The 26562-nt window shown below is 32.5% G+C and overlaps 1 protein-coding gene across 1 annotated transcript; it reads left to right on the top strand.

Annotated features, from left to right (window-relative positions):
• The first annotated feature begins 16189 nt into the window (after positions 1 to 16189).
• On the top strand, positions 16190 to 21294 carry LOC139840807 (glutamate--tRNA ligase, cytoplasmic-like). The gene is made up of 7 exons (XM_071831051.1): positions 16190 to 16322; positions 16797 to 16986; positions 17265 to 17364; positions 17792 to 17945; positions 18121 to 19211; positions 19472 to 19939; positions 20885 to 21294. Exons 2-7 carry the CDS (start codon positions 16844 to 16846, stop codon positions 21092 to 21094), a joined length of 2166 nt encoding a protein of 721 aa, XP_071687152.1. The 5' UTR covers positions 16190 to 16322; positions 16797 to 16843; the 3' UTR covers positions 21095 to 21294.
• Positions 21295 to 26562: the final 5268 nt, after the last annotated feature.

The following is a 26562-nucleotide window of genomic DNA, read 5'->3' as shown; positions in this document are numbered from 1 at the left end:
CATCACCCCTTGTTTGATGCTTTTTGGAAGACCGAGCATGTAGAGCTCAATCTTTTGAGATTCGGGGTTAACAAGATTAGGACACATCAAGGATAGTTCGGCGAAGCGTTGATTATAAGCTTTAAGATCGTTTCCGACCGCTTTCAAAGCTCTTAGTTCTTCCTCAAGCTTTCGGGTTTCTTCGCGCTGAAAATATTCAACAATCATCTTTTCCTTTAGATCGGCCCAAGAGAGGGCATGAGCTTCATCGGTACCCACCGATTGAACATAGGTGTTCCACCATGTTAGAGCAATTCCGGAGAAAGTGTGAGTGGAGTATTTGACCTTGTCTTGATCCCGGTAACCGCTTATGCTAAAGACGGCCTCGGTTTGTTCAAACCAACGAGTAAGCACAACCGGTCCCCCGGTTCCATCATAAGTGTGGGGTTTGCACCCCATGAAAGCTTTGTAGGAGCACCCTTCGCTAGAGTTACCGGCTCCTTGGTTGTTGTTGTTGTTGTTGTGGTTGTTATTATTATTGTTGTTGGATGAGTGACCGGCCATGGCCGCATCTACGGCGGTGGCTATCATCCGTTCGAGAGCTTGTTCGGGAGTTTCATTGCGGCGTACACGACGAGGAGCCATTGTTCCTTCAAGACACAAGAATATCATTGATTAGTATTCTCAATAATACTAACCGTGATATAGAATAAAGATAGAGAGAAGTTTTTCCTCGACTCGCCTTAAATTCTTTATGTCATAATGTCGGAACGTTCATATGAGTCACCGTAATATAATCCCGGAAATTATATTACCCTGATTCATATGTGCATTCGACATCATTTCATATAGTCAAGGTGGTGCGTCAATCAAATTAAACAACATGAGATTAAGATGAACTAAGAGTAGATATGAGTAGAAGCGTTCGAGTATAAATGCACAAGTAGTCAAGTAATTCCTACTTCAAGTCTATATGCCGGTTGTAGTCTAGACTCACCAATGTACCCTATGACTCGGGGTTGACACTAATGAACTCTAAATCCCTACAACCAACGCTCTGATACCATCTGTAGCGACCCGACCAAATCATCATTGACGGCGCCGTCTACTTAGGTCCCGTTACGTGGTCATAAGTCTTTAAAACAACGTTTGACCAAAAGATATGTCGCATTCATTTCAAATGTAAAGGTTGTTCAAGTTTACAAGAATAGTTCCACCACAAGTTACGATACAAAGTTTTAAGTACAAATGAAACTTATGCGACACAATTTAAAAGTATCCAAAAGACGCTCCATGTATGCATATATACTCGACATCCAATGCAAGTATCAAAATAATGAGCGGAAGCATGTATCATGTATCGTTCAAGGACCTGAGAAAAACATAGAAATCTGTCAACGAAAACGTTGGTGAAATCATAGGTTTAAGTAAGTAAGTACAAGTGAACCACAAGATTTGCATCAAAGAAAAAAATAGTAATACATTCCAAAAGTTTGTTTCACGAGCACCCAATTATCAAAGCTTAACATTCCATCCATTGTATACCCCATCCATAGTGCTAGAACAAACACTGATTCTCGAAAATATATTTCATCCGTAGACGGTAGCGAACCGTCAAAGATGAGGGTTGTCAACCCATATGGCCATATAACATAAGTTCTCGCTTACACCCGGCAAGTGTAACTAATGATAATCGAATTGAGGATTTTTGTTCTAAACTCGTATGTAGAATGTTTGTTTTCCCGTTCTTGTGTTCACTTAGTTCAAAAGAATCGTTTATGTTTTCTCATCCCAAATATAAGTTCAAAAAGAGTAAAAGTGGGACTATGATCTCACCTTGAGTGCAAGAGTTAATAAAGTACTTCAACAAGTAGGCGCGTGCAAAGACAAAGCTAGTCTTGACCTAATCATATAGGTTGTATCAATAACGGTAAACACAAACGGTCAAAGATGTTCAATTAGTCCTATGGCTCGTTACGACTCGATTAATATAGCATGTGAATCAATTAGTCAAGTTTCATGCAAGATACAAGTATAGAATCATGTTAGAAAGATTGCATAATTAATTGGTTAAGTTTGACAAAAAGTCAAACTTGGTCGGGTCAAAGTCAACGAAAAAGTCAACATGTTCGGGTCGGGTCCCGAACTATTTTTCTATGCTAATTATTCATATACAAGTATATTAGAACAAGTTTCATGTGAATCGGAGGTCGGTAGCTAGTCAAACATTTCACGTGAAATGGGACAAAGAGGTCAGAATCTGACCAGGCCAATCCGCGCGCCGCGCGGGGATGGGGCGCGCCGCGCCACCATCTGGGCAGAGAATTCTGGTCAGTTTTTCAAAGTATGCACGAACCAAAACCTTTTCCAACCCAACTCTTGACCCGCAAAGACTTATAATACCTATCATATATCGTTGGAAAGGCATTTTGACGAGGAATACAACTAAGCACTTATGGTCCAACAATAACATCATTTACAATAGCCGAAATCTCATCAAGCGAACAATAAAAGTCCATTTCCTAAGTTTCAAGTTCATCAATTGCATTTTGAGTTTCGGGAAACCAATTCACACATATGATATGCCGTTTTGAAGGTAATGAAGCATACATTACTACTAAACACTAACAATTAACATTCCATGACATTCAAGCATCCAAAAATTCATGTCAAGAACTATCAAACCCTAGTCAAACATCTCAAAATCAATAATCATGTTTTTGAAGTTTTCTTAATCAACCTACACATCAATTTGAAGCTAATGATGCTAGTAACACATTTAATACATGAACTTTAACAATTAAACAACTTTTAATCATCCAAAATCAAAGATTAAGCAAGCAATTTTCATATTCAAGCTAGTTACACCAAAAACAACAAATCGAGCATACAAATTACATACACGACATCACAATGAGCCATAGACACTAATTAACACACTTTTAAGTCAAGAACCCAAATTTAAAGAAATCTAGTGTTTTAGAAATATTACCCAAAATCGAAGTAGTTAGCATCAAATCGAAGAGGATGATGAGAGGATCAAGAATATGTAATTTATTTGGTTGCTAGCTCCCTAATCCGGATTTAGATGATGAATGAATGAATTTGGAAATTGGGTGTGTTCTTGCTAGAGAGAAAGAGAGAGAGAGTGAGAGATGGTTGAATGGTGGTAATTGGGGTAGACTAGGTGACCTAGTCAACTAGTTTGCCCCGTGTCAATTTTAGTCCCTCGAGTTTGTAGTCGGGTGCGGAAAATACCTAAACGGAATATTTTAAAACGCGTATTAACGGGAGATGTTATAAACATATAACGGAGTTTAAATTAGTATAACAGAAAAGAAAACGGAAAAAGGTGGGATGTTACATAACATCTTTGATGATGATCTTGAAGAGGCTACTCCAAATGTTAAGCTATTTAAAGGCTCTTCTTCATCGTCGCGGGGGTTATAGAGTCAGTATCAAAGGAAGCAGAGGTTGTGAATTTACGCAATGAAATGCAGAACCCGATTGATTTTTGATATTGCTCGAATTATACATATGTATCCTCGAAATATCTTTCTCGTTTTATTTAGTTTTGATGGTTTATGAGCATTAATTGAAGGAATTGTGGTTATATGTTGGTTCAAGGACAAAAAGCCTTACTTGGTGTAAAATTGACAAAATGCACTCGATTTCGTGGGTAAAACTGAATCTAAGCTTAGCACGGATTTTGTGAGTTAAGGAATCAACCATTGGGCTTAAGGAATGAACCAAGTGAAGTTTAGGGGTCAAAAAGTCAATTCACATCCAAGAACGACGTTAAAAAAGCCAAGAACGACGTTCCTATGTGAAGAAAATGATGATTTGGTGAACATAACAAAAATGGGATTTCTAGTCAGTTCTGGGAACAGAGTTCCACTTTCTTGAACGGAGTTCCACTTTCTGGAACGGAGTTCCGCATTCTGGAACGGAGTTCCACTTTCTGGAACGCCGTTCCAGACCTGTTTTCAGCCAGAAATTCAGCTCGACTGTAAATACGATTTTTGGGGTATTTGTTGAAGAGAGCTGCACTTTAGGGTCGTTTTGGAACCCTAAATGGGTTCCAATCATGATTCCATCAAGATGAAGACTAATTTCAAGCTCCCAACTCTAAATCCATGAAGATTGAAGCTCCATTTCCATCATCCATTCTCTATTTTAGTGTTTCTTCTCCATTTTGGTAGTAGCTTTTCTCCATTTTAGTTGTAATATTGAATACTTTATATTTCTTTGATTTCAATCTTGTTTATGTAATGATTATAGCTTAGATTACTTGTGTTCACTTGATTTGTAAACTTGATGCTTGGATTTTGCCATAATCTATGAACTGGGTGTTTGAATGGGTTAATGATTATTGTGCTTAATTGATGACCCATTGCTATGCATTTGTTTAAGACTTTACTTTGATTACATAGTTTGTCTAGCTTTTCTTAGCGATCCGATTAGTGAAACAATTTGTGCTTCAACTCCTTGTGTGATCTGGAAAATCGAATTGGGAATTTCAAGTGATTGTGTTCTTGGTTTGGGTTGGTTTTCAATTGGTCTTTAGTCAACATAGTGGTGTTTGATTATCTTAAGTGATTTTGATAATTAAAGGATTTTAAGTGATTTTATTCCAAACTCGAGTCTTAACGATTTCTCTCAGAACATAGTTTGATCTTTGAAATGAGTCTACGTGAGTTAATGAATTTCATTTGATTGAGGTTTTATGGAAATTGACGAATGAAAATGAAACTAGTGCAGAGACCCGTGAAATCACGGGATTTTAAAGAAATTTTTTTGAATGATATGTTATATAATCACAACATGTAGATAAAATAACATAATTCATCAAGTTATACGAAATAGAAAAAACAATGTTTAACTGAATAACCGAATACTTGAATGATATGTTGAACAATGTTTAACTAAATATTTAACCGAATCCGGAAAGTAACTAATAGGCTACTTATGAGTGCCTGCTCGTTAACTATTACAAGGCAAAGGCCCATTTGATTTGGAAGAATTAAGAACAAAACATGAATAAGCTAAAGTCAAACCATGAATAAGCTAAAGTCGAAAACTTGAGAACAAACCATGAATCAAGAACTCGATATTCCGTTATGGCATGTTGTGATGTCACTGATGATACATTTTCAACAACTGTAATCCGTTCTGATCTTCCATCATCCATAATAACCACCTTCACAGAAAACAATACAATTAACATTTATAGTAGTGTTGTTCCTCAAAAAAAATATGGAAAATGGGATATCATGATATGCTAAAGTCAACAACTTATGTAAATTCCAACCTTTCCCCACAGGAATCATGCATTTTTCTCTATTACATATAAACATAACTCACCAGCCTAGGTGGTTCAGAGAAGTCATGTCTCAAATAAGTTCCAGCTAATTCATCTAAGCTTTTTTTTTTATCCCAATACCACCCTGAAATATACATTTAAAATTCAATGTTCAATATATGACAGTAAATAAACGCATAAGAACACACAATTGACCTATTCTGTCCATTCTGAAGTTACCATTCTGTCCATGTTTCAGTAGTCCACATCTTCGGTTTAAAAGTTCTGTTCAACCCATTTGACCTATTTTTAACTTTTAAGTTAAACTCATTTAATCCAATTTACCTATTAGATAAAACCCTATAATAGTTGTCAATGTTAACCTTACAAAATATGCCATCAAGATCAAGTGAATGGAGAACTTCTGAAACCTAATTGTTGCATCAAGCCAAGCTGTTATGACCTAGAATAAGTATGCAAGTTTTACATATAGCACAACATCATCTTCAAAGTGAGAAAATATCACACTTTCACAGTCACTCATTTCAATTTCAAAAGCGGTATAGAAAGATGTTAGAAGTTACATGAGTTTACAAAACCTTCATATTAAATTTTACTCATCTTTAACTCAAGAAATGTTGGAAAAGCTTCAATCCATGAGATGACAGTTCTTATTGGCTAAATAAAATGCACTACAATGATACCACTATGATGTTTAACCAAACACAATACTAACAATATTCAGTTTTCATTCAAACATTTCATCAAACAACTTATATGCAAGAAACAAAAACTCATAAATTGAAAAGGAGACAAACAAAAATATATCACAATCACCCTAACTAAATACAACATTTTAAATCATGATGCGTACCTTGACTTATCTTCAACCTCTTGTTTGTACCAACACGTTGAGAATAGTCAAATTTATAGGCCTGTGATCCAAATAACTGTTACTAATTTAGAGTTAAAAATACATCGGCTTAAGTATCATTATTGTGATATGAAAAGATGATATTACCCCAACTTTAAGGTCATATGAAAAGATGATTTATCAATATTGTTGGAGCTGGATGTCAACAAATGCTTTATACTCCAACTGTCTGTATATTGCAACTATCCTCAAGTTTTTCTTCTGCAAAGAAACAAAAGATATGTGTAGTTTCCCTCCAAATTTAGCTCCCAGAAAAAAAAAATCATATCTTTATAACCAAACTTTTCATCTTATTTACCTTCTAATAAAAAAATATGAAGACAAATGGAACTTGAATTTCTCCTCAATCTTAAAGACAACCCGATTATACAACATCAAAAAAATGAAGCAAACAGATTGAATTGGAAAAGAAAATCACTAATCAAATATACAAATGTAAAATCAAAACTTCACCTAGCATTCTGACATTGTAGTTTCAATACTTGCAGCAACCTTGATCTTGACATCCAAATCCAAATAATTAGAAAAACAAAACTAAATTAAGAACCCCAAATTATTAGACAATAATCAAAAAGAATAAACCGTAATTTCATTGTACAACATATTATCAAGAATAAACCGCTCATACTTTGAAGGTTTCCTTGTAAAACCCTGACCCTCAAACGTAACTTTAGTGATCATTCTTTTCCGTTACTTGGCTGCAAACAATCACATCCAATCAACATGATAGTGCAAAAGATCAGTTCATAGTGCAGTATAGTGAAGCATTTTTGAATTATGTCATTGGTTAAAAGAAAATTTCAGTTAAGGGTATATGAAATAATACAATCCGAACACAAAACTGCTAACTATCACAAGTACAAAGGGTAGAATCATAATTAGAAGCTATTTCTGGCTGCTTGTTCTGTTACTACTGATTATCAAGAATATTATTTTAGATATTACAATAACACTTTCGATACACAACACTCACCTGCAAACAAAGCCTATAAAAATTATAAAGGGTTTGAAATACTTACTTTTTCTTTTACCAATACTGATCACTTTTGAACATCTCATGTTCAGCAACTAATCTCACCTTTGATTTCATACTTCTTGAATTTATTTCCTTAAAACAAATAATTGATAAGCCTCTGCCATATATGCAATTATGAACAATATCATATTAGTATCATGGATATGAAATATGAAATCAAACCTAAAACTACTAACACAAATCTTAATCTTACAACATCAAAAGAAACTGAAAATTTTTGTTAGAAAAATGTAAGCATCATGAATCTTATATCCTTCATACTTATTACCCACCTTCACAGCTTTCTCGAAAATATTAGGAGCTTTTACTTCATCAGATTTAGGCCTACATCCACATTTCACAAAAGTACGACCAACCGACATCACTTTCATTTTCAGCAACTTTATGCTAAAAAAAAAATGCATTAAGAAAACATTCAAAAAGAAAAAAAAAACTTACATAAACACTTGATGTAATGTTTGAACTCCCCAAAAAATAATAATGTAGTAACATCAGTTGCATTATAAACTGAAAATGAAATCCAACTTTTCATTTAGACATTTTAACAAACACTTAAATGACATTCAAACATTATCTATTTCTTGAATATATCAAGTTAAAGGAACATCTAGTTTACATTTTGAATGATATGCTAATACTTGCTTATGAGTAGTTTAAACTTCCCAAAGTATAAAAATAGCATTTAAACTGATGAACATCTGTATCCTTCAACACACAAACAATGTAAACATTATTGATGTCTTCGTTATAGACACTGTCATTTCAATCTCAAAGCATGTTTAAAAAAAATAATGAAATACAAAATTAGTAAAGCCCTAATCAGGAAGAGAGAGAGATCATATTACCTGTGGATGAAGCTGTTGATGAAGTCAGGATGAGCAAAAAAAAAAAATTCGGAGATGATGAAGAAGTTTCAGGTAGTAGATCTATTTTCAATTCAATTTCAATATACTGAACAAAAAAAGATGAAAAGGAAGACCTATTTTGAGGCGTGCCTTTGAAACTGTGCCTCTGTTTTATTTTTATTACTCCGTGCCCTGAATATTGAAGAAAAAAGATGATGTGATGAAGATTTAGATGACATGAAGAAGCCAAAATGTGAAGAAGAAAAGAAAGAGAATGGTTGATTACATCTCAATTGAAGGTAGAGAATAGGCGTGCTATAAGATTTTCAAGGCAATTTTGAAATTTTTAGGTTATCAAGAAATTGGCAGGAGAGCAGATGAAGGAAAGCAGGCGTGCTTGTTTTTTTTTTTTTACTTTTTTTTTTACTAATTATTGATATTGATATATTTATAAATCTGTTATAAAATATCTAGATTGTGTTATAAAATATCTAGATTGGATGTTAATTTTATTATTATTATTATATTTCTTGCATAGTAATATTTTATACTATAAATAGACATGTATGGTAACCATTTAAGGTGTACCATTTCTCTTGAAATATCAATATCAATATTTCTTCTCTCCTTCTTCTCTCTTTTTCTCTCTTTGTTCTTATAACCATTAAAGGTAGTTATAAGCCTACTGAATTATAACACGTTATCAGCACGAAGAGCTTAGTGTAATCAAAGGATATCTCAAACGATCACGAGTCACTAATCAAGGTATGAAATTATTAAGGTTTTTCAGACTCGGACATATCAAATTTTGGACTACTAACATTTTGAACTACTAATTTTTATTAAGTTCTTAGTGCATTTGTATTGTTCTTATTATATGGTTGGCTCTGCCACCTAAATTATATATGGTCGACACTGTCGCCTAACTATCATTTATGTTTACTAACTTTTATTAACTTCACTAACATTTATATTTATGTTATTTAAGTTATATATGGCCGGTTATACCGCCTGAATTATATTTTCTGTAATCTAACTCTTATTAACTTCACTAACATTTATATTTATGTTATTTAAGTTATATATGGCCGGTTATACCGCCTGAATTATATTTTCTGTAATCTAACTCTTATTAACTTCACTAACATTTATATTTATGTTAATAAGACCTCATGATTGTACGCAACATGTCATTTGACAACACGGTACTTTATGTACGCAACACGTCATTTGACAACACGGTACCATGGGTCGAGATTAATTCCGATCAATACGAATACGACGGGGTCTTTATATGTTATCTAACATTTATGATTACTTATGCAATTAATCATTATTTATTTCATGCATACTAATGTTTATTCTTAAATTTATAATTTTAAAAGTTAAAATAAAAAAATAGTTTGTATTTTTATTAAAAGTAAATCTTAAAAGTTAAAATAAGAAAAAGTAGTTTGTACTTTTATTAAAAGTAAATCTTAAAAGTTAAAATACAAAAAGTAGTTTGTATTTTTATTAAAAGTAAATCTTAAAAGTTAAAATAAGAAAAAGTAGTTTGTATTTTTATTAAAAGTATATCTTAAAAGTTAAAGTAAGAAAAAAAAGGGGATGGTAAAATGGAATAGTTTTTTTTGTCAAAAATGAAGTATTGAAAATGAAATGGTCTCATTCTATAACTAAAAAAAATATATACTTTTATCAAATGAATTTTTTTTTGTGGCCGACAATTTCAAACACGAGTCCGTGTTTAGTTTATCAAGAATATCTCTTGCTTTGGTGAAAGGTCACGATCACGATATCAGGTGTTGTGAAAGAATTAAAAAATTGGTCAAGTGGCCTTTTAAAAACTAGAAAAAAAAATTTAAACAAAAAGTTTTTTTTTATATATTTATAATTTACGGGTAACGTAAAAAAAAGGGAAGTTTTTTTTAAAAAAAAAAAAAAAAAACAAAGAAAGTGTTTAAATGAGTTTTACAGAAAGGGGGAAAGCAAAGTAAAAAAAAAAAACTTTTTTCCAAACAAAGGTAAATGAAAGTAGGACTTAATACAAGAAAAAAGTAAACATCTCCTAGACGTGATAAAATCTATCAATGATAAGTATTAGACTTGATGAGCTAAATGTGACAAAAATGTTTCAACATGTCTTATGTTAATTTTCTAAAATAAGTTATTATTATTCCGAGTTTAACACATATACATATGTTAATTAAAAACAACCTTTTTGTTCTTATGTAGTGTTGGGTTGCAATTTTGGTTGTATGCCATAATTCCATCGAGTAGAGTGACAATAGAAAACTTTTGATGATAATCAATAAAAAACTTTTTTCCAAACTTGTCAAATGTTTTGTTAAAAACGTGACCGTTGAAAAAAGGAGGTTGAATAATAAAACTTAAAAAACAAATTATTTTTTTAAGAGTGTGCATCAAAATGGCCCGTTTAATAATGGGGAGTAAAAATATAGTCAAATTGTTTCAACGAACAAGGGTTCAATTGGATGTCTCTTAAAAAAAATCTGCGAGTACGGGTGATGGATCCAATGGATCCGCATCCACGACCCGCGAGTGCTATCCCTAATTGTGACAAGTACAAATCAACTAAAAGTCTAAAAAATAAATGCTCTTATAGGGACCAAATGTTCACAATAATTGCCTAAGCTAGATATGAAACAAATAGTTCATAAAAAAAAAAAAAAAGTCGTTGTGCGTTTTCGGGATGATAGCCGAAATACACTTACAAAAGTAGGTCAGCCATCAATTCTTTATGGCCATATCAACGTAGATCAATAAAACCATTTATGGTTTTGATAAAAGATTAATTAAAAATTAATTGTTTTTTTGATCTTGGATTCTCGGTAACAAAAGCAAAGGTTGTTTTTGGTTGCCACAACAAACAAGACAGAGGTTGTTGACTTTTGTTGTTAAACATGACACAAGTGAACAATAACAATAGATTATTATTTTTGAAAAGAATAATGATGCGTTAATTTTATTGTATAAAATAAAATTAAAGAAAATGGTTTTCATTGATGACTATGAACAAACGCAAACAAAGTGTTTGTGGTATTTGGTGATTAAAAAAAAAGTGCATCTAAAGCTTCTACTGAAAATAATATGCATCTAAAGCTTCTACTGAAAATTAATGTGCAAGGTACAACGTATAACTATATGGTCAAATTCATTTGAGCCTTCGGAGTCACAAGTATATGATGTATATATATATTACTCAATTAACAAAATAGTAAATCTAAATTAATTCATATGAATAGTAAAACGAAATTAATTAATTTACTATTCACATAAAAAAGCGCATATGATAAAAAGCGCATCGCATATGATAAGCGCATATGATAAAAAGCGAATATGATGAAAAGCACAACGCATATGATGAAAATCGCATATGATTAAAAGCGCATATGGTGAAAAACACAGCGCATATGATTAAAAGCGTATATGGTGAAAAGGATATATGATAAAAAAAAACACATATGGTGATTTATAAAAAAAAAAAAACACATATGGTGATTAATGGAAAGCACATATGGTGATTAATGAAAAGTATATTTTGAAAAAGAATCACAAATGTTTCTTGAAAAAATTCAAGGTAAGATATATGAACCAATTCATCCATCACGTGAACCATTTTGATATTTCATGGTTCTAATAGACGCATCTAGCGGATGGTCTCATATTTGTATGTTATCAAGCCGTAATATGGCATTTGCAAAGTTTCTTGCACAAATTATTAAATTGAGAACACATTATTCTGATTACACCATTAAAAGGATGAGACTTGATAATGCTGGTGAGTTAACATCTCAAGCATTTAATGATCATTATATATCTACAGGGATTGTTGTTGAACATCCAGTTGCTCATGTGCATACACAAAATTGGTTTAGCTGAATCAATAGATAAACGCTTACAGCTAATAACTAGACAATTGAAAATGAGTACAAATCTCTCAATATTTATATGTGGACATGTAAATTTACATGCTGCGACATTAATTCGCATTATACCATGTGGAAGTCGTAAATATTTTCACTTAATACTTGATTTTGGCCAAGAGCCAAATATTTTCTACCTTAAAACATTGGTTGTGCAGTGTATGTTCCAATTGTATCACCACAACACAATAAAATGGTTCTTCAAAGAAAGATGATAATATATTTTGGATATAAAACATCTTCAATCATAAGATATATTGAACCCATGATGGGTGATGTTTTTACATCACATTTTGCTGATTGTCATTTTAATAAAACATTGTTCCCTAGATTAGGGGGAGAAATAAAAATAAAAAATAAAATGATGCTTCATGATGTGAACATCAATTAAGGTATATTGAACTCGCACAAAAGAATGTGAAACGAAAGTTCAAAAATAATGCATATGCAAGAACTTGCAAATTAATTACTTTATGCATTTACAGATTAAAAAAAAAGTGACCAAATCATATATACCAGCTATAAATGCTCCAGCTCGAACTGAAATTCCAAAAGCTGGCAATAATGTCACTGTTGAGTCTTTGCCACGCATCAAACGTGGAAGATCAATTGGTTCCGAAGTTAAAAATCCTCGAAAAAGAAAATCAGCTGATAATGAGGTAAAAGAAAGTGTTCAAGAAGAACCACAAATCAATATTCCTTCTGCAGAGGATATTGATAAATGTAAATACTAAAATTACGAAAAAATTATGCAATATTATGGAACCAAAATGAAATTAAAATCTCTATGAGATATTTTCATATAATGTTACAATGACATCATGAATAAAGATGATGATCTGAAACTAAAATCTGTCATTAAATATACAAAGTGGACATGATTGAGCTCAATGAAAAGGAGCAAGACGAGCTAAATTAGAATCGCTCGATAAAAGAAAAGTTTTCGGATCAATCGTTATCACTTTTAAAGATGTGAAACATATGGGATATAAATGAATTTTTATCCGAAAAGAAATGTGCAAATGAAGTTACAAGGCAAAACTAGACTTGTAACTCAATATTTCCCACAAAGACCAGAAATGAATTATGAAGAAAACTTATCCTTATGTAGTGAATACAATTACTTATTAGATACTTAATCAACCTGGTAGTTACTTAAATGCATCTCATGGATGTTGTTACTACTTATCTATGTGAATCACTTGATAGTGATATATATATGAATATATCTGAAGGGTTTAAGGTATCATAAGTATCTAATGCAAAACTCAAATAAATGTATTCCATTGAATCACAAAGATTTTTATATGGATTGATACAATAGTATAACCGATTAAATGACTACTTGATAAAAAAAAAGGGTATAAATATAAACTTATTTTGCACGTATGTTTTATAAAAACAATGTTCGGATATGAGATCGTAGTTGTTTATGTCAATGTTCTTAACATCATATGAACAAATAAAGAGATCTATGAAATCATTCAACTTCTAAAGAATTATTTTGAAATGAAAGATCTTGAAAAAACCAAGTATTACCTTGGATTGCAAATTGAGCATATGCCTAATGGTTTACTTGTACATCAAACAACTTATACCGAAAAGATTTTAAAATATTTTAAAAAAAAAAAAAAAACTCATTGTTGTTAGATCACTCAATATTGACACTGATCTATTTCATCCCTGCGAAGATCATGAAAATCTTAAACAGATCGGAAGTTCCATATTTTAGTGCAATTGAGGTTCTTATGTATCTTATAGATTGTACAAGACCTGACATTTCTCTTGCAGTTAATTTGTTGGCAAGATTCAGCTCAAATGACAATGGAGCGGGATCAAACACATATTTTGATACCCTTGAGAAACTGCTGATTTAAAATTATTTTATTCTAACGTTTCAAAACAAGATTTTGTTGATTATGTATATACAGGTCATTCATCAAATCCTCATAAAGATAAATCTCAAACTCGATATGTATTCCTAAATGGAGGTACCACAAAATCATGGCGTTCTTAAAACAAACACTTGTTGTAACATCATCAAATCATGCCGAAGTGATTGCATTACATGAAGCTACTTGGGAATGATTTTAGTTAAGATCAATGATACAAATCATTATTGATTCTTGTGGACTAGAACGCTATAAAAGCGTAACAACTATCTATGAAGATAATACAGCTTACATAATACAAATGAAAGAAGAGTATCAAAAATGACAGAACAAAACATAAATGCTGACGAGGCGCTAAAGCTATAAACGGTCTTAACGGTCATAAGTTTGATGGAAAAGAATGGTATATTGGTAAGGCTCAGAAAAGACTACAAGGGAATAGGAATTGAAACAAGGGTTTGAGCAAACCATGAAGGAGACTGTAGACAAATCACAGGGGCTAAACTTGTACATAAAAGATTTAGATGATACAGTTTCAAATGAAAACCTCAGATTCTTCTCATATACTCAAGATCTCGTAAAAGACAACCAGATTAAAATGAGATACGTTCAATCAACAACTCTGCTGATCTTTATACCAAAGCACTGCCAACTGCTATTTTCAGAACACACGTTCATAATATTGGCATGAGGCATGTTCAGAAGATGTAACAACTCAGGCATTGCCTACTTGAGGGGGAGTCAACTCTATGCTGCACTCTTTTTTCCTTAGCTAAAGTTTTATCCCAATGGGTTTTCTTTAGCAAGGTTTTTAACGAGGCAGTACTAGTTATTCTCTAATAAAATTGTCATCCAAAGGGGAGTGTTATAAAATATCTAGATTGTGTTATAAAATATCTAGATTGGATGTTAATTTTATTATTATTATATTTCTTGCATAGTAATATTTTATACTATAAATAGACATGTATGGTAACCATTTAAGGTGTACCATTTCTCTTGAAATATCAATATCAATATTTTTCTCTCCTTCTTCTCTCTTTTTCTCTCTTTGTTCTTATAACCATTAAAGGTAGTTATAAGCCTACTGAATTATAACAAAATCATACTTTTTATTTTTTAATTTCTAATTAAAATTAATTAACATAATGATGTAAGCAAAAGTGATGATAGAGTGCCATGTGTCCTTGAATATTTTTTAAGGTAAAGTTTTAATTATAAAATGATGTCATGGCAATGACATTTTCATAGAATGTAATAGACTACATGTTGAACATTGTTGTGTAATGAATGAATTGGGTAAACCATGACAAAAGGTGGAATAGTCAAGTGGACACGTTTTTATCTTATTTATTAATCTCTCTTAGGTTAATATTAGCTTAATTAACACTTTATCAAAAACCTTCCAATCAACTTAGGATAATTAATAGTGTTTTGAGATTCATGTAAATTGCTCTATGTGGAACGAACCTTGCTTGAGTACTTGCTAATTGCTATAATGATCGAGTTATTGTTGCCCAAGCGTTTGTGTTAATTAGTTAAGTTATTTGATCATAATTTTTATCATTTATAAGTTGAGCACGAAACGTCGCAATCAATTTCGCGTCCGTCGCTTCCAAATTTGACAAATCAATTGGCAAGAAGCCAATGGCCAAGGGTTCGGAAGTGGCGAATCCTCAATCATTTTGCTGCTTTTGACGAAATGATGTGTATGGGTGAGGAGAAGGTCGATGCCATTCTTATAATTTCAAAAGATTTGTCTAAAAAACCGACTAAAACAAAGACGTGATGTAAAATAAGACTGATGCTATGAGCCAAAATGAAGCGGTTCACTGAATTTATTAAGGACATTTGAAGTATGCTCTTCTTTAGTTCATTCGCTTTTGGGTATTTCGAGCCATAGATGATATATCATCTTTCGTCCTTTGTTTTCTTTGTTTTGTTCTTAGTTTGTTTATTCGTTTGTTAGTTTTTGTGTTTGAACTTGTGAGCTCTAGTTAAGATGTACTAGTTGAGCTCCGTAGTTTTTACGCTTTGTACATTTTTTTGGGTTTAATTTTATATTAGGCTCTTCTCACTTGATAATATAATACTCCATATAAAATAAATATATTATAAATATATTATTTTTTTCGAAAAAAGAAAAAAAACTAATTTGATCTTAATTACTACAGTATCTGATTGAGGTTACAGTATACGGAGTATTTATTTTGCCCTAAATTTAGACCTGCTAATTAAACATTAAACAATTTATCTTAAAAAACGCAGTCATTTTTAAACCTAAAACCCTACTCATCTTCTCCTATTTGCAGATCTAAGCCAATACCCTTCACCGGACAAATCGCCGCCGCTGCTGCCCGCTAACCACCGTTGTTTCTGACCTGCAGGTTACTAATCCTTTTTTTACACTGTTTTGTTTGTAAATTGTGCTTCTAATGTTTAGCTTGCAGGCTTAGCTTGTTTTATAGGCTTATTCGCCTTATTAGAATTAATAAATTAAGTCGATAAAGTTTAATTTGATCGCTTACGAACTTTAAATTTCGAGCTTAAGAGTGTCAAAAGCCATTATACTTAAAATTGACGATAAGCTCGTCCTGAAAAGTTTAGGTATTGGCCTTTTAACTTTTTAATTAGCTTATAAAATTAGCTAATCGACTGCTCATATGTTTTACTATTTTCGTTATGTGACTATTGCTTATGGATATAGTTTTCATTGATTTTGAATCGAATTGCTAATTTAAGAGAAGGTGTCATCCTATGAATATGATCTGGAATAATATATACTCCATAAGAAATATGATTTCTTTTACAAGTAAATTGAAAATTAACATATATTCATTTTTGTTTCTGATTTCCTGAAGGTTTACGTTGAATCTGAATCGAATTTGTTCTCAAAGGTTCATTGTTAATGATGGAATTGAAGCTACTAATTGCTTCAGATGGGACGGCTCCTCTGTCTGTTCTTGCCGTGGCTCGTCTTGCAGGAGTTTCTCTTGCTGTCGAGCCGACGAATGAGCCAGCCTCGCAGCCTGTTCTTGTCTTAACCGATGGGTACTACCTGTTTGTCTCATAATTTTTATATCTATAATCGGTTGTAAACTTGTAATGCATAGAAGAAAATACATGGGTGTAAATTCGTTTTAATTGAACTAATTGTTAGGTAAATTTGAATTTTGCAACAAACACGCAGTTTGAACTCAAAAAGGAACAATTGTACATGGTTTCTATAGTTTTGAAGTGCTGCATGTTCTTCTCTGTTGCTTTTGTGTAATTTATCATGAAGCTAATAATGAGATTCTGTTTGTATTGACTCAATACTTTAATTATAGGATCAAGATTCGTGGAACAAATGTAGTTATTCGATACATTGGTCGTACATCAACAAGTATTCCCGATCTGTACCAGCGAGATGCTCTTGAAACTGCGCAGGTGATTTTTCTTTATGTAAACGGAGTGACAATTTCCCTCTTGATATTTTTAAACTGGTCAACAGTTCGCGATATGTTTGTATTCATGTACTAAATTTTAAGTTGTTTCATTGAATTGATTAGATTACTATTGAACCAGTATAAATTATATGATCCTATTTGACAGACTAATCATATATAGAAAATTACATAAATTTGGAATAGAGATTGTTTTGGACAGACTCACAGACTCAACACACATTAATGTTGTGACCTGTTAAAAAAACCCGGCCTTGACTTACCCTCTTTGTTTCATTTATATCTAATATCTAAAGGATATTAAAATTGAAGCTCAATGCTTTTGTCAGGATTTTTTAATGTGAAAATTTGTTTTTCTTCCAAGAATTAGTATGAATTATTCATTGCTTAGTTTCTATTGCTTCTTGTAGATTGATGAGTGGCTCGAGTATGCCCCTATCTTTTCGTCTGGTTCTGAATATGAGGGGGCATGTAAGTACGTTGATGAATATTTGTTGCACCGCACTTTCTTGGTTGGTCATAAGTTATCTGTTGCCGATATAGTTGTCTGGTCATATCTTGCAGGTATATCTACATACTTGTTCCCTATTGCTATTGTATACCCATTTGACCCACTAAAGATGTTACATAATAAAATCTACCCTTTTATAAGTAAATATGTCAAAGTTATTACCTTTTTTATTCATTTATCTTTTTCTTTAGTATCTTAATTAACAATACATTTGTGCTGCTACTGCAGTGGCTGGTAAGAGATGGGAAAGCTTATTGAAGTCAACAAAGTATCAAAACTTGGTACGATGGTACACCTCGATCTCTACCGATCATGCTGCTATTTTAGATGAACTAGCTGCATCATATACAAAGAAAAAAGAAACCGCAAAGCCTGTATCTACAAAAACAAAACCAAGCGAAAATCAAACCGTGAATGAAACTGTGAGAGCTTCAAATCGACCCGAAGTAGATCTTCCCGATGCAGAGATGGGCAAAGTTTGCTTGCGTTTTGCCCCTGAACCAAGTGGTTATTTACACATTGGCCACTCAAAAGCCGCGTTGCTCAATCAATACTTTGCCCAAAAGTACAACGGGAAAGTTATCATCCGCTTTGACGATACGAATCCCGCCAAAGAAAGCAATGAATTCGTTGATAATCTTTTGATCGACATCAAGACTTTAGGCATTAACTATGAAAAGGTGACGTTTACATCTGACTATTTCGAGAAGCTAATGGCCATGGCAGAAAAGTTGATAAAAGAAGAAAAAGCTTATATTGATGATACCCCACGTGAGAAAATGCAGCAAGAAAGAATGGATGGTATTGAATCCGCTTGTCGAAAAAACACCGTTGATGACAACATGAAATTATGGAAAGAAATGATATTGGGATCCGAAAGAGGACTAAAATGTTGCTTACGTGGCAAATTGGATATGCAAGATCCTAACAAGTCACTTCGAGACCCTGTATACTACCGTTGTAACCCAATGCCGCATCATAGAATCGGGTCGAAGTACAAAATTTACCCAACGTATGATTTTGCGTGCCCGTTTGTTGATTCTATTGAAGGTATTACTCACGCGCTTCGATCTAGTGAGTACCATGATCGAAATGCTCAGTATTTTCGAATTCAAGAGGATATGGGGCTTAGGAAGGTTAATATTTATGAGTTTAGTCGGTTAAATATGGTGTATACGCTTCTTAGCAAACGTAAGCTGCTTTGGTTTGTTCAGAATGGGTTAGTTGATGGGTGGGATGATGCTCGTTTCCCAACTGTTCAAGGAATTGTGCGTAGAGGTCTACAAATTGAGGCATTGATTCAATTCATACTCGAACAAGTAACTATTTTTTCCCCTCAACTTTTATTAAATATTAAATATATAATATATAATAATTTAATAATTACTATGTTAAAATGTCAAAAGTAAATCAACTCTTTCATAAGTAAATGTATAAAAACACATAATTTTGACATTTGCATATCTAACTATTATATATTTTATATTTTATGGACATTTGCAATAAGTTATTTTACATTTTGTTGTTGTTGCTAAAGCTCATAATTATTTATTTATTTATTTATTTTTTTTGGGTATAGGGGGCATCCAAGAATTTGAATCTTATGGAATGGGATAAACTCTGGAACATCAATAAAAAGATAATCGATCCTGTTTGCCCTAGACATACAGCAATTCTCGAAGACCAGCGTGTGTTGTTGACTTTGTTGGATGGGCCTGAGACTCCGTTTGTACGGATCGTTCCAAAGCATAAGAAGTACGCAGATGCTGGGGAAAAGGCTACAACTTTTACAAAAAGGATATGGTTAGAACAAGCTGATGCTAAGGTGATATCACCAAATGAGGAGATTACGTTAATGGATTGGGGAAATGCGATTGTTAAAGAGATCAAGAAGGATGAAAATGGAAACGTAACTGAATTAATTGGTGTTCTGCATCTTGAAGGATCTGTTAAGACCACGAAGCTGAAACTTACATGGTTACCTGAGATTAATGAACTTGTCCCGTTAAGTCTAGTTGAGTTCAGTTACCTAATCAGGAAAAAGAAGGTAAGTTTGTGATATCTTTTCATTATTTAGCTTTTTATGTCAGATAGTTGCTAGATAGCGTCCAAATGGTAGATGTGGAAAAATTGATTGGTTGGGTAATGGGTCAAAATGGATGATTCATGGTACAGGTCTTAATGGGTAGATCTGGTTGATCCAACATCTGATCACACTTAAGTTTTATTTTAGTAAATAGATAGTTTGCTATCTGTGATCACTAAAAGTATACGGTGATTGACTTATTGTATAATAAATATTCTCTTTTATTAGCATCAAATATACATCTGGATGAATTTTGACCCATTTGACCCCATTTCTTTTTCACTGGTTTGTTGCATAGTTAAGATATAGCTAGGACATATGGAATTTCTTTTGCTGTATGAAGAGAGAGTTTTACCTTTGAATTGAGACACGTATGCTGCTATACCTGTCCATTTTCATAAAATGTACCAAAATTTTTCTTCAATCTTTACTTGTAATCTTTCACAAAAGTTGTTTTGAAGTGTGTGTAAAGGTTAGATTATAAATAAAATATACTACTCAAAAGAAAGGTTGCAAATATTGCTACTCAGGGAGTACTCAGCAGTGAATTTTAAGAGAGTACTCCAATGTTGACCAAGTTTGACTTTGACCGAGTTCTGACCGATTTTTCTAAGTAATTCCTAGTTTTGACCGAATTTGACCGTGTAATTCTGAGTTTTGGCCGAGTATGACCGAGTAATTCTGAATTTTGAACGAGTTTGACCAAGTTTGGCCGGTATTATGAGTAATCGGGAGACTTTCTTGCAGAGTACTGCCGGGTGCTCTCCGAGTACTCCCGAGTTCTGCAACACTTCTTAAAAGAGCAATGGTTGCACTTGAAGAGTCCTTTTTTCTTTCTTTTTTTCTCCTTATGGCCATGTTAATGAGAAGCTAATAAGTTTGACTTCGAATCATTTGGTGATACAGGTAGAGGAGGATGAGGATTTTGTGGACGTGCTGAATGAAAATACTAAGAAAGAGGCGGCAGCAGTTGGGGATTCAAATATGAGAAATTTGAAGAGAGGAGACATAATTCAACTCGAGAGAAAAGGTTACTTCAGATGTGATGTTCCTTTTATCAGACCATCCAAACAAATCGTACTCTATGCTATCCCAGATGGCAGGCAAACCACCTAAACAAACAAACTACTTCTCATCCACATCCACATCTATGATGATTTTGAACCCTTTTCATGTGCTACAGTTCGGTTGTTTAATGCAACATGGCTACAGGTAACGTGTTAGTAAAAAGGATTCTGAAACTACTTTTGATTCTGATGTTTTATCTATTGATATGAGACTAGACAATGTTATTGTAGTTTTGCAAATTTGGTCTATGTTTCTCTTATTTTTCTTATTGAACTGTCGTTAGTACCAACGTAGCTCATGTTTTGCATGTTTAAAGCTTTTTTGTTTCATCTTTGATAAATTACAAAACAGTGCTTCATATCGTGTAGGTGTAGGGGTGTTTAGTATTTAGTTTTAGTATTCCTGCTTCAAAATCAGTAGTTCAATCGCTACCGACCTACCGTTAGATTGAAATCACGCATGTATACGTCAACACAGAATCTCATTGTACTGTTTGTTAACAAGCATTTGTGATTAGATCTGAAGCGCGTGAGATGTCATGTAACCATAATCACTCCGATTGTATATTACCTTGGTTAGGTTACAACAATTCGCGTATTGTTTGCTGTGTTAACATAAATATCATTCTGATCGTGTCTGTATGAATGTTATGATAGGTAATGTTTAGTTATGTGTTAATTATAAGGTTTAGTATAGATAGAAGTATTGATGTGGCGCTATAGGTAAGAAGTTCAGTTTTGTGAGTTTTTCGTTTATGAGTGATTAAGCCCGAATTTGAAAGTGACTGGTAGTGAAATGTTGTTAGAAGCCGATGTTTGTCTAGATCAGTTTTTAATAGGATGAGTAGTAGTAGAAGAAATAGGGCTTGATTTTGGAACAAAATGTTATGTTGAGGAACAAAATGTTATGTTGAGATGGTGATGTTCGATTTTTAGATCAAATCGTCGTTTAAAGTTGAGGATGCAGGTTTCCAATATCATTGAAGTGTAGATAATTTTGTGTTCGAGATTGAGATTGGAAACATGAATTTAGAGTGCCAATGTTTCCATGTATTGGAAAGAAATAAAAGACCTCATCTGGAACAAGTTAATACTCACTCCGTTCCATTACAAATGTTATCTATGAATTTGCACAAAATTTAAAGAAATTTCTCTGAAACCATTTTTTAATAATAAAATATCATTATCTCTCTAACTTCTTTTTATTTGTTGAAATACAAAATAGAAACATTTCTAAATAATAATGTGAATACTTGAAGTGGGACGGCGAGAATATTAGATCGTTTGGTAATCATATAACCCTAATGATCATTTCAAATGATCCCCTTTCTCCTCATAAATCTGCATTCTCAATGCAGATCCTAGCACTATAAAACTATATTATATGCGACTCTTTTGATAACCACTCCCTTGTAGTTAGATTTTTTTATTTTGATTTTTTATTCTTTATTTAAAAGGACCCATATTATAGAATCATCTCATGAATAAATAGGGACCTAGAACTAAGTGAAATCAAATGAGATATTAAACACATTACCACTTGGTTTTTCCTAGGTACATGTATGGCTCTGAATTAATGGAAGCAAGTTACCAGAGTTAACTGTAGAAATTAGGGTGCCCTAATTCAAATTATCCTGGATCTAAGACGCTAAATGTTTAAAATCTTGGGTTTTATCCTTGCTCGGAGAAGATTTGTCGGAGGTTGCCAGATAGGGTGACTGCTCGGGTATATTGGGTTAATGAACATTATGGGTATGGGTTGGAACAAGTCATTTTTATTGCGGGTCAAAATGGGTATGCATAACACTCTTCTGTATAGTTTTCCAGTGCTAGTTAAATCGTTAGTTACAATGAGGATAAAACTCGCGCTTCGCTGTGAGGTGTTTTTGGTCGATTAGCGGTTGGTTAAAGACTTAAATGCGCCATACCCGTTTTATGAAAGGGGAAAGCCTGTTTCATATAGATTATAAAGAGAGAGATTTTGCATAAAAGTCCTATGATGGAAAAATTTATTAAAAATGTGGATACCATTTATATTTATATACATACATATAGTACTGCACAAAAAGAATCTCACTCTCATCAAGACAAGAATAGTAATGGCACATGAGGCAGAAAATGATAAAGATAGTAGCAACGTCATAGAGCAAAATAAAATATGTTAGTCCATTAAAAATCTATATCTATATATTTATATAATATGGTACATTAATGTCATCCTTCTTTTATTGCATCCTTGCATATGCTGCTCTTCAAGTTGCCTAGTATCTCACATGGATATATACTTCCATTTGAAACTTAAATCTAAACACATAAAGATGGATGGTAATTAAAGAAGATAATAGTTTAATTAAAAAAATTAAAATGTTAATGATTTCTTCTTCTTCTTCTTCTATCTTATAGGACCCAAATCAGATCCATCTCTTAAGCAGGAGTAGAAGATATTAATAACATAAGTCTAACTAATAAAACTTAATCTGTTTGCTTCATGAATCTCCATGTTTTTTCCAAGACACTAACATTGTAACACAACGTTTCACAATATAAAATCTTGCCTTTTGTTCCTTAGCCAAATTACCGCATTTTCGAGTAAACTTTGCACATTTCTGTGAAGAACTTCTTGTTAGATCACTTGGAGACTTGTTCTTTTGGGATGAGCTTCTTGAAAAAATAGAATTTTTTGTTGAAAATGATCTCATAAAAGGTGATTTGGTTGTACTTTTTGGTGAATTGTTTTTAAAAAGTGATGATAATTTTGATGAATGATTGCATGGATCTTCTTTTGATAACTTCCATTTCTTGTCCATGCAGTCACAGATTGATTCAGATCTGATATCTGCCTTTTTGTGTATGAGTGTTTGAATAAGAATAAGAATGAGAATGAAAGAGAGATTTTAGGGTAGAATGGGGTGAGGTGAGATAATTGAAAGCTATAAATAGCAAATTTAGAAAGAACTCAAGGTTTGAAAGTAGATCTTGACTATGTTTTTCTAGTCTAGAATATAAAGAAAAGAGACTATACATTTTAGGACTCCAAGATTATTAGTACTTTTTTATTTTTATAAACTCTCCAAATTTGTATGTTGTTTTTTGCGTATTAAAATCAGTTAATTAACACATTATTTATTTATTTTCTTAGAAAGTTTGGTTTGGAATCACTGGCGGGGATATAAACCACCCGCCTGATCATTTTTCACGCACACACGTGTTTCTGGCGGACACTCGAACCGTATAACATGACATGATCCATTAATCCATATGGGCATGTGGATCGAGTCAAATTCCTGCGTACGGGTCATTAAAACATCTCTCGCGGACTTTTTACGGAGCCATAGATGATCCCCTGAACTCCAACTATGCCTAATACTCAAGGTATGAATTAGGATTGAACCATTGGACCACGAAGGCGGTTCAATTAATAACAATATTTATACTTCTTTAATTTTTTTTCAAATACATAAGTATTTATGTTCTTTTTTTTTTTTTTTTTTTTTTTTTTTCCTGGTGAGTTTTTAGTCAAACTTTAATAGATATGAATAACATACAAATTTGGCGAGATTCAAATGTATAATCGCAATATAGAGAACTATTGATGACGTTTTCATCATAACTGTCTACCTGTTATGATATATGAATTGCATTTACATGGTGAATATTTAAATCTATATATGCCTAAGATTTTGTTGACCAAACTGACTGACTCATAAATGATTAATACGGAATAGTTAATATTACTATTGTTTAAGAATTTTCTAATGTCTTTAAGAAATAATTTAAAGGTGTCTTTAAGAAATAATTTACGAAAAAATAGTTGTACATTTTGTTGGTAAAAAAGGGCCGTTATTTTTTGAAAGTGAGTGGTTATTTACAATGTACAAGCATCTTATACGTATCTAAATTTCTTAACGATAAACTTTAGGATTATCACTACAAAAGTCCAATTGTTTATACTTTTAGTGATGGATTCTCTGATCTTTCTTAAATTAGTGTCCCAAACATATCGCTAGGCAAATGAGTCCACCAGGTAAAAAGTCACTTGGTACTCTAATTAGTCAAATAAGTTTTAAAGATTGGTTAAACATGTCATTTAAATGTATTACGAGTAAAATCCATCATCAAGTTAGATTATTACTAGCATAATGTAACATTTTTAAATTTCCTACATTAATGATATGACCTGACCTGCCCAATTTGCATACTTGTGATCTTCCCGTTTTGATCCGTTACTCAAACCGACCTAACCATGTAATAGTTTCAATGGAGGAATACATATTTCAATATCAGTCTAAAACTGTGAAACTAAGCGAAACCTGTTTTTTATTAGTCTGCTTTTTGTGTTGTAAACTTATCAAATCGAGGGCGAATTACAGTTCATACTGCTAAACCTAATCTTACAATTTTAATGACCATTCCAACAGTTATTAGGTCAAAAAGTTAAAGATAATTTTTACTCCATTTAAAAGACAACTTACCTCAAATAAGGAATGTTTTTTACTTTTGAAAGATAAATTGAAAAACTTAAAATATTTGAATTTATGATAAATCATATTGGTCATAAAGTCCACAAATGTAAGCTATAGAGATGTGAGATGTAGATCATTACTTTATTCATGAATGGACAGTATTAAACAGTTGCTACCTTCCTGGAGGACTGCTCACCATGGTACCACTTTTTACATTAATTATTATTATCATAATCATATTCATAAATAAAAGTATTCTATATTTCAATTATTTATTTCACTAATCACTTAAAATGGTTTTTCTATTGCCATGTCGTATAAAGTTAACCTTTTTTTTGCAGTAAGTTATGCATACTTACTCATGGACTTACCTGATTAATAAAAGGGGGAATGATCTAGGTTACTGGTGTAGTGACACGTTTGGAAGTGTGAATGTATAACATTATTTTCAAGTTTCAACTAAAAATTATGATGAAAAATATTAATTTATTACAACTTTATGTTTAATTTACTAGTGAATAAACATTTTATCTTAAATTAGCGAGGGATGGATTGTTACAATAACAATACGCATGATCAGTGTACCGAATACGTACGGCTTGTAGCATATCTAATATTTTTTTTCTTGAACAACGAGTTAGGAGTCACTGACGGGGCGCGTATTGAGGTACCACTCACCCGATCATATCTATATAACTATATCTATGACACATTTCAGGAACCCCCTCGAGAATCGAACTTGAGACTTATCGCATCCACTGAATACCCGGATACCGGGTACCACTTGAAGCAATGCACAAGTGATGGCAGTATAGCACATATAATATCTTGATAAATAAAATATATAAAAATGAAGAAAATGGATGGGAAGGTACAGCTAGGTGAAGGATAATCACAGATGAAGTTAGAATTTAGAAGAAGATGTATATTGAAGGTAGCATTAGATCTTGGAAAAAAGACAATAGTCGTCTGAAGCTAATGAGTTGTAATTCATAATATAATAATATAATATAGTTGTAGTTATTATTTTATGATTTATAGTTATAGTTAAGTT

Source organism: Rutidosis leptorrhynchoides, chromosome 4 (genome assembly GCF_046630445.1).
Source record: "Rutidosis leptorrhynchoides isolate AG116_Rl617_1_P2 chromosome 4, CSIRO_AGI_Rlap_v1, whole genome shotgun sequence".
NCBI classification, from domain to species: Eukaryota; Viridiplantae; Streptophyta; class Magnoliopsida; order Asterales; family Asteraceae; genus Rutidosis; species Rutidosis leptorrhynchoides.
The sequence above is the reverse complement of the archived record's forward strand: the minus strand, read 5'-3'. Positions and strand labels throughout refer to the sequence as shown.

Coding starts and splice junctions, on each gene's coding strand:
- LOC139840807 (XM_071831051.1), top strand. CDS start 16,844: ATGATGGAATTGAAGCTACTAATTGCTTCAGATGGGACGGCTCCTCTG. Junction 16,987..17,264: donor GTTCTTGTCTTAACCGATGG/GTACTACCTGTT, acceptor CTTTAATTATAG/GATCAAGATTCGTGGAACAA. Junction 17,365..17,791: donor ATGCTCTTGAAACTGCGCAG/GTGATTTTTCTT, acceptor TGCTTCTTGTAG/ATTGATGAGTGGCTCGAGTA.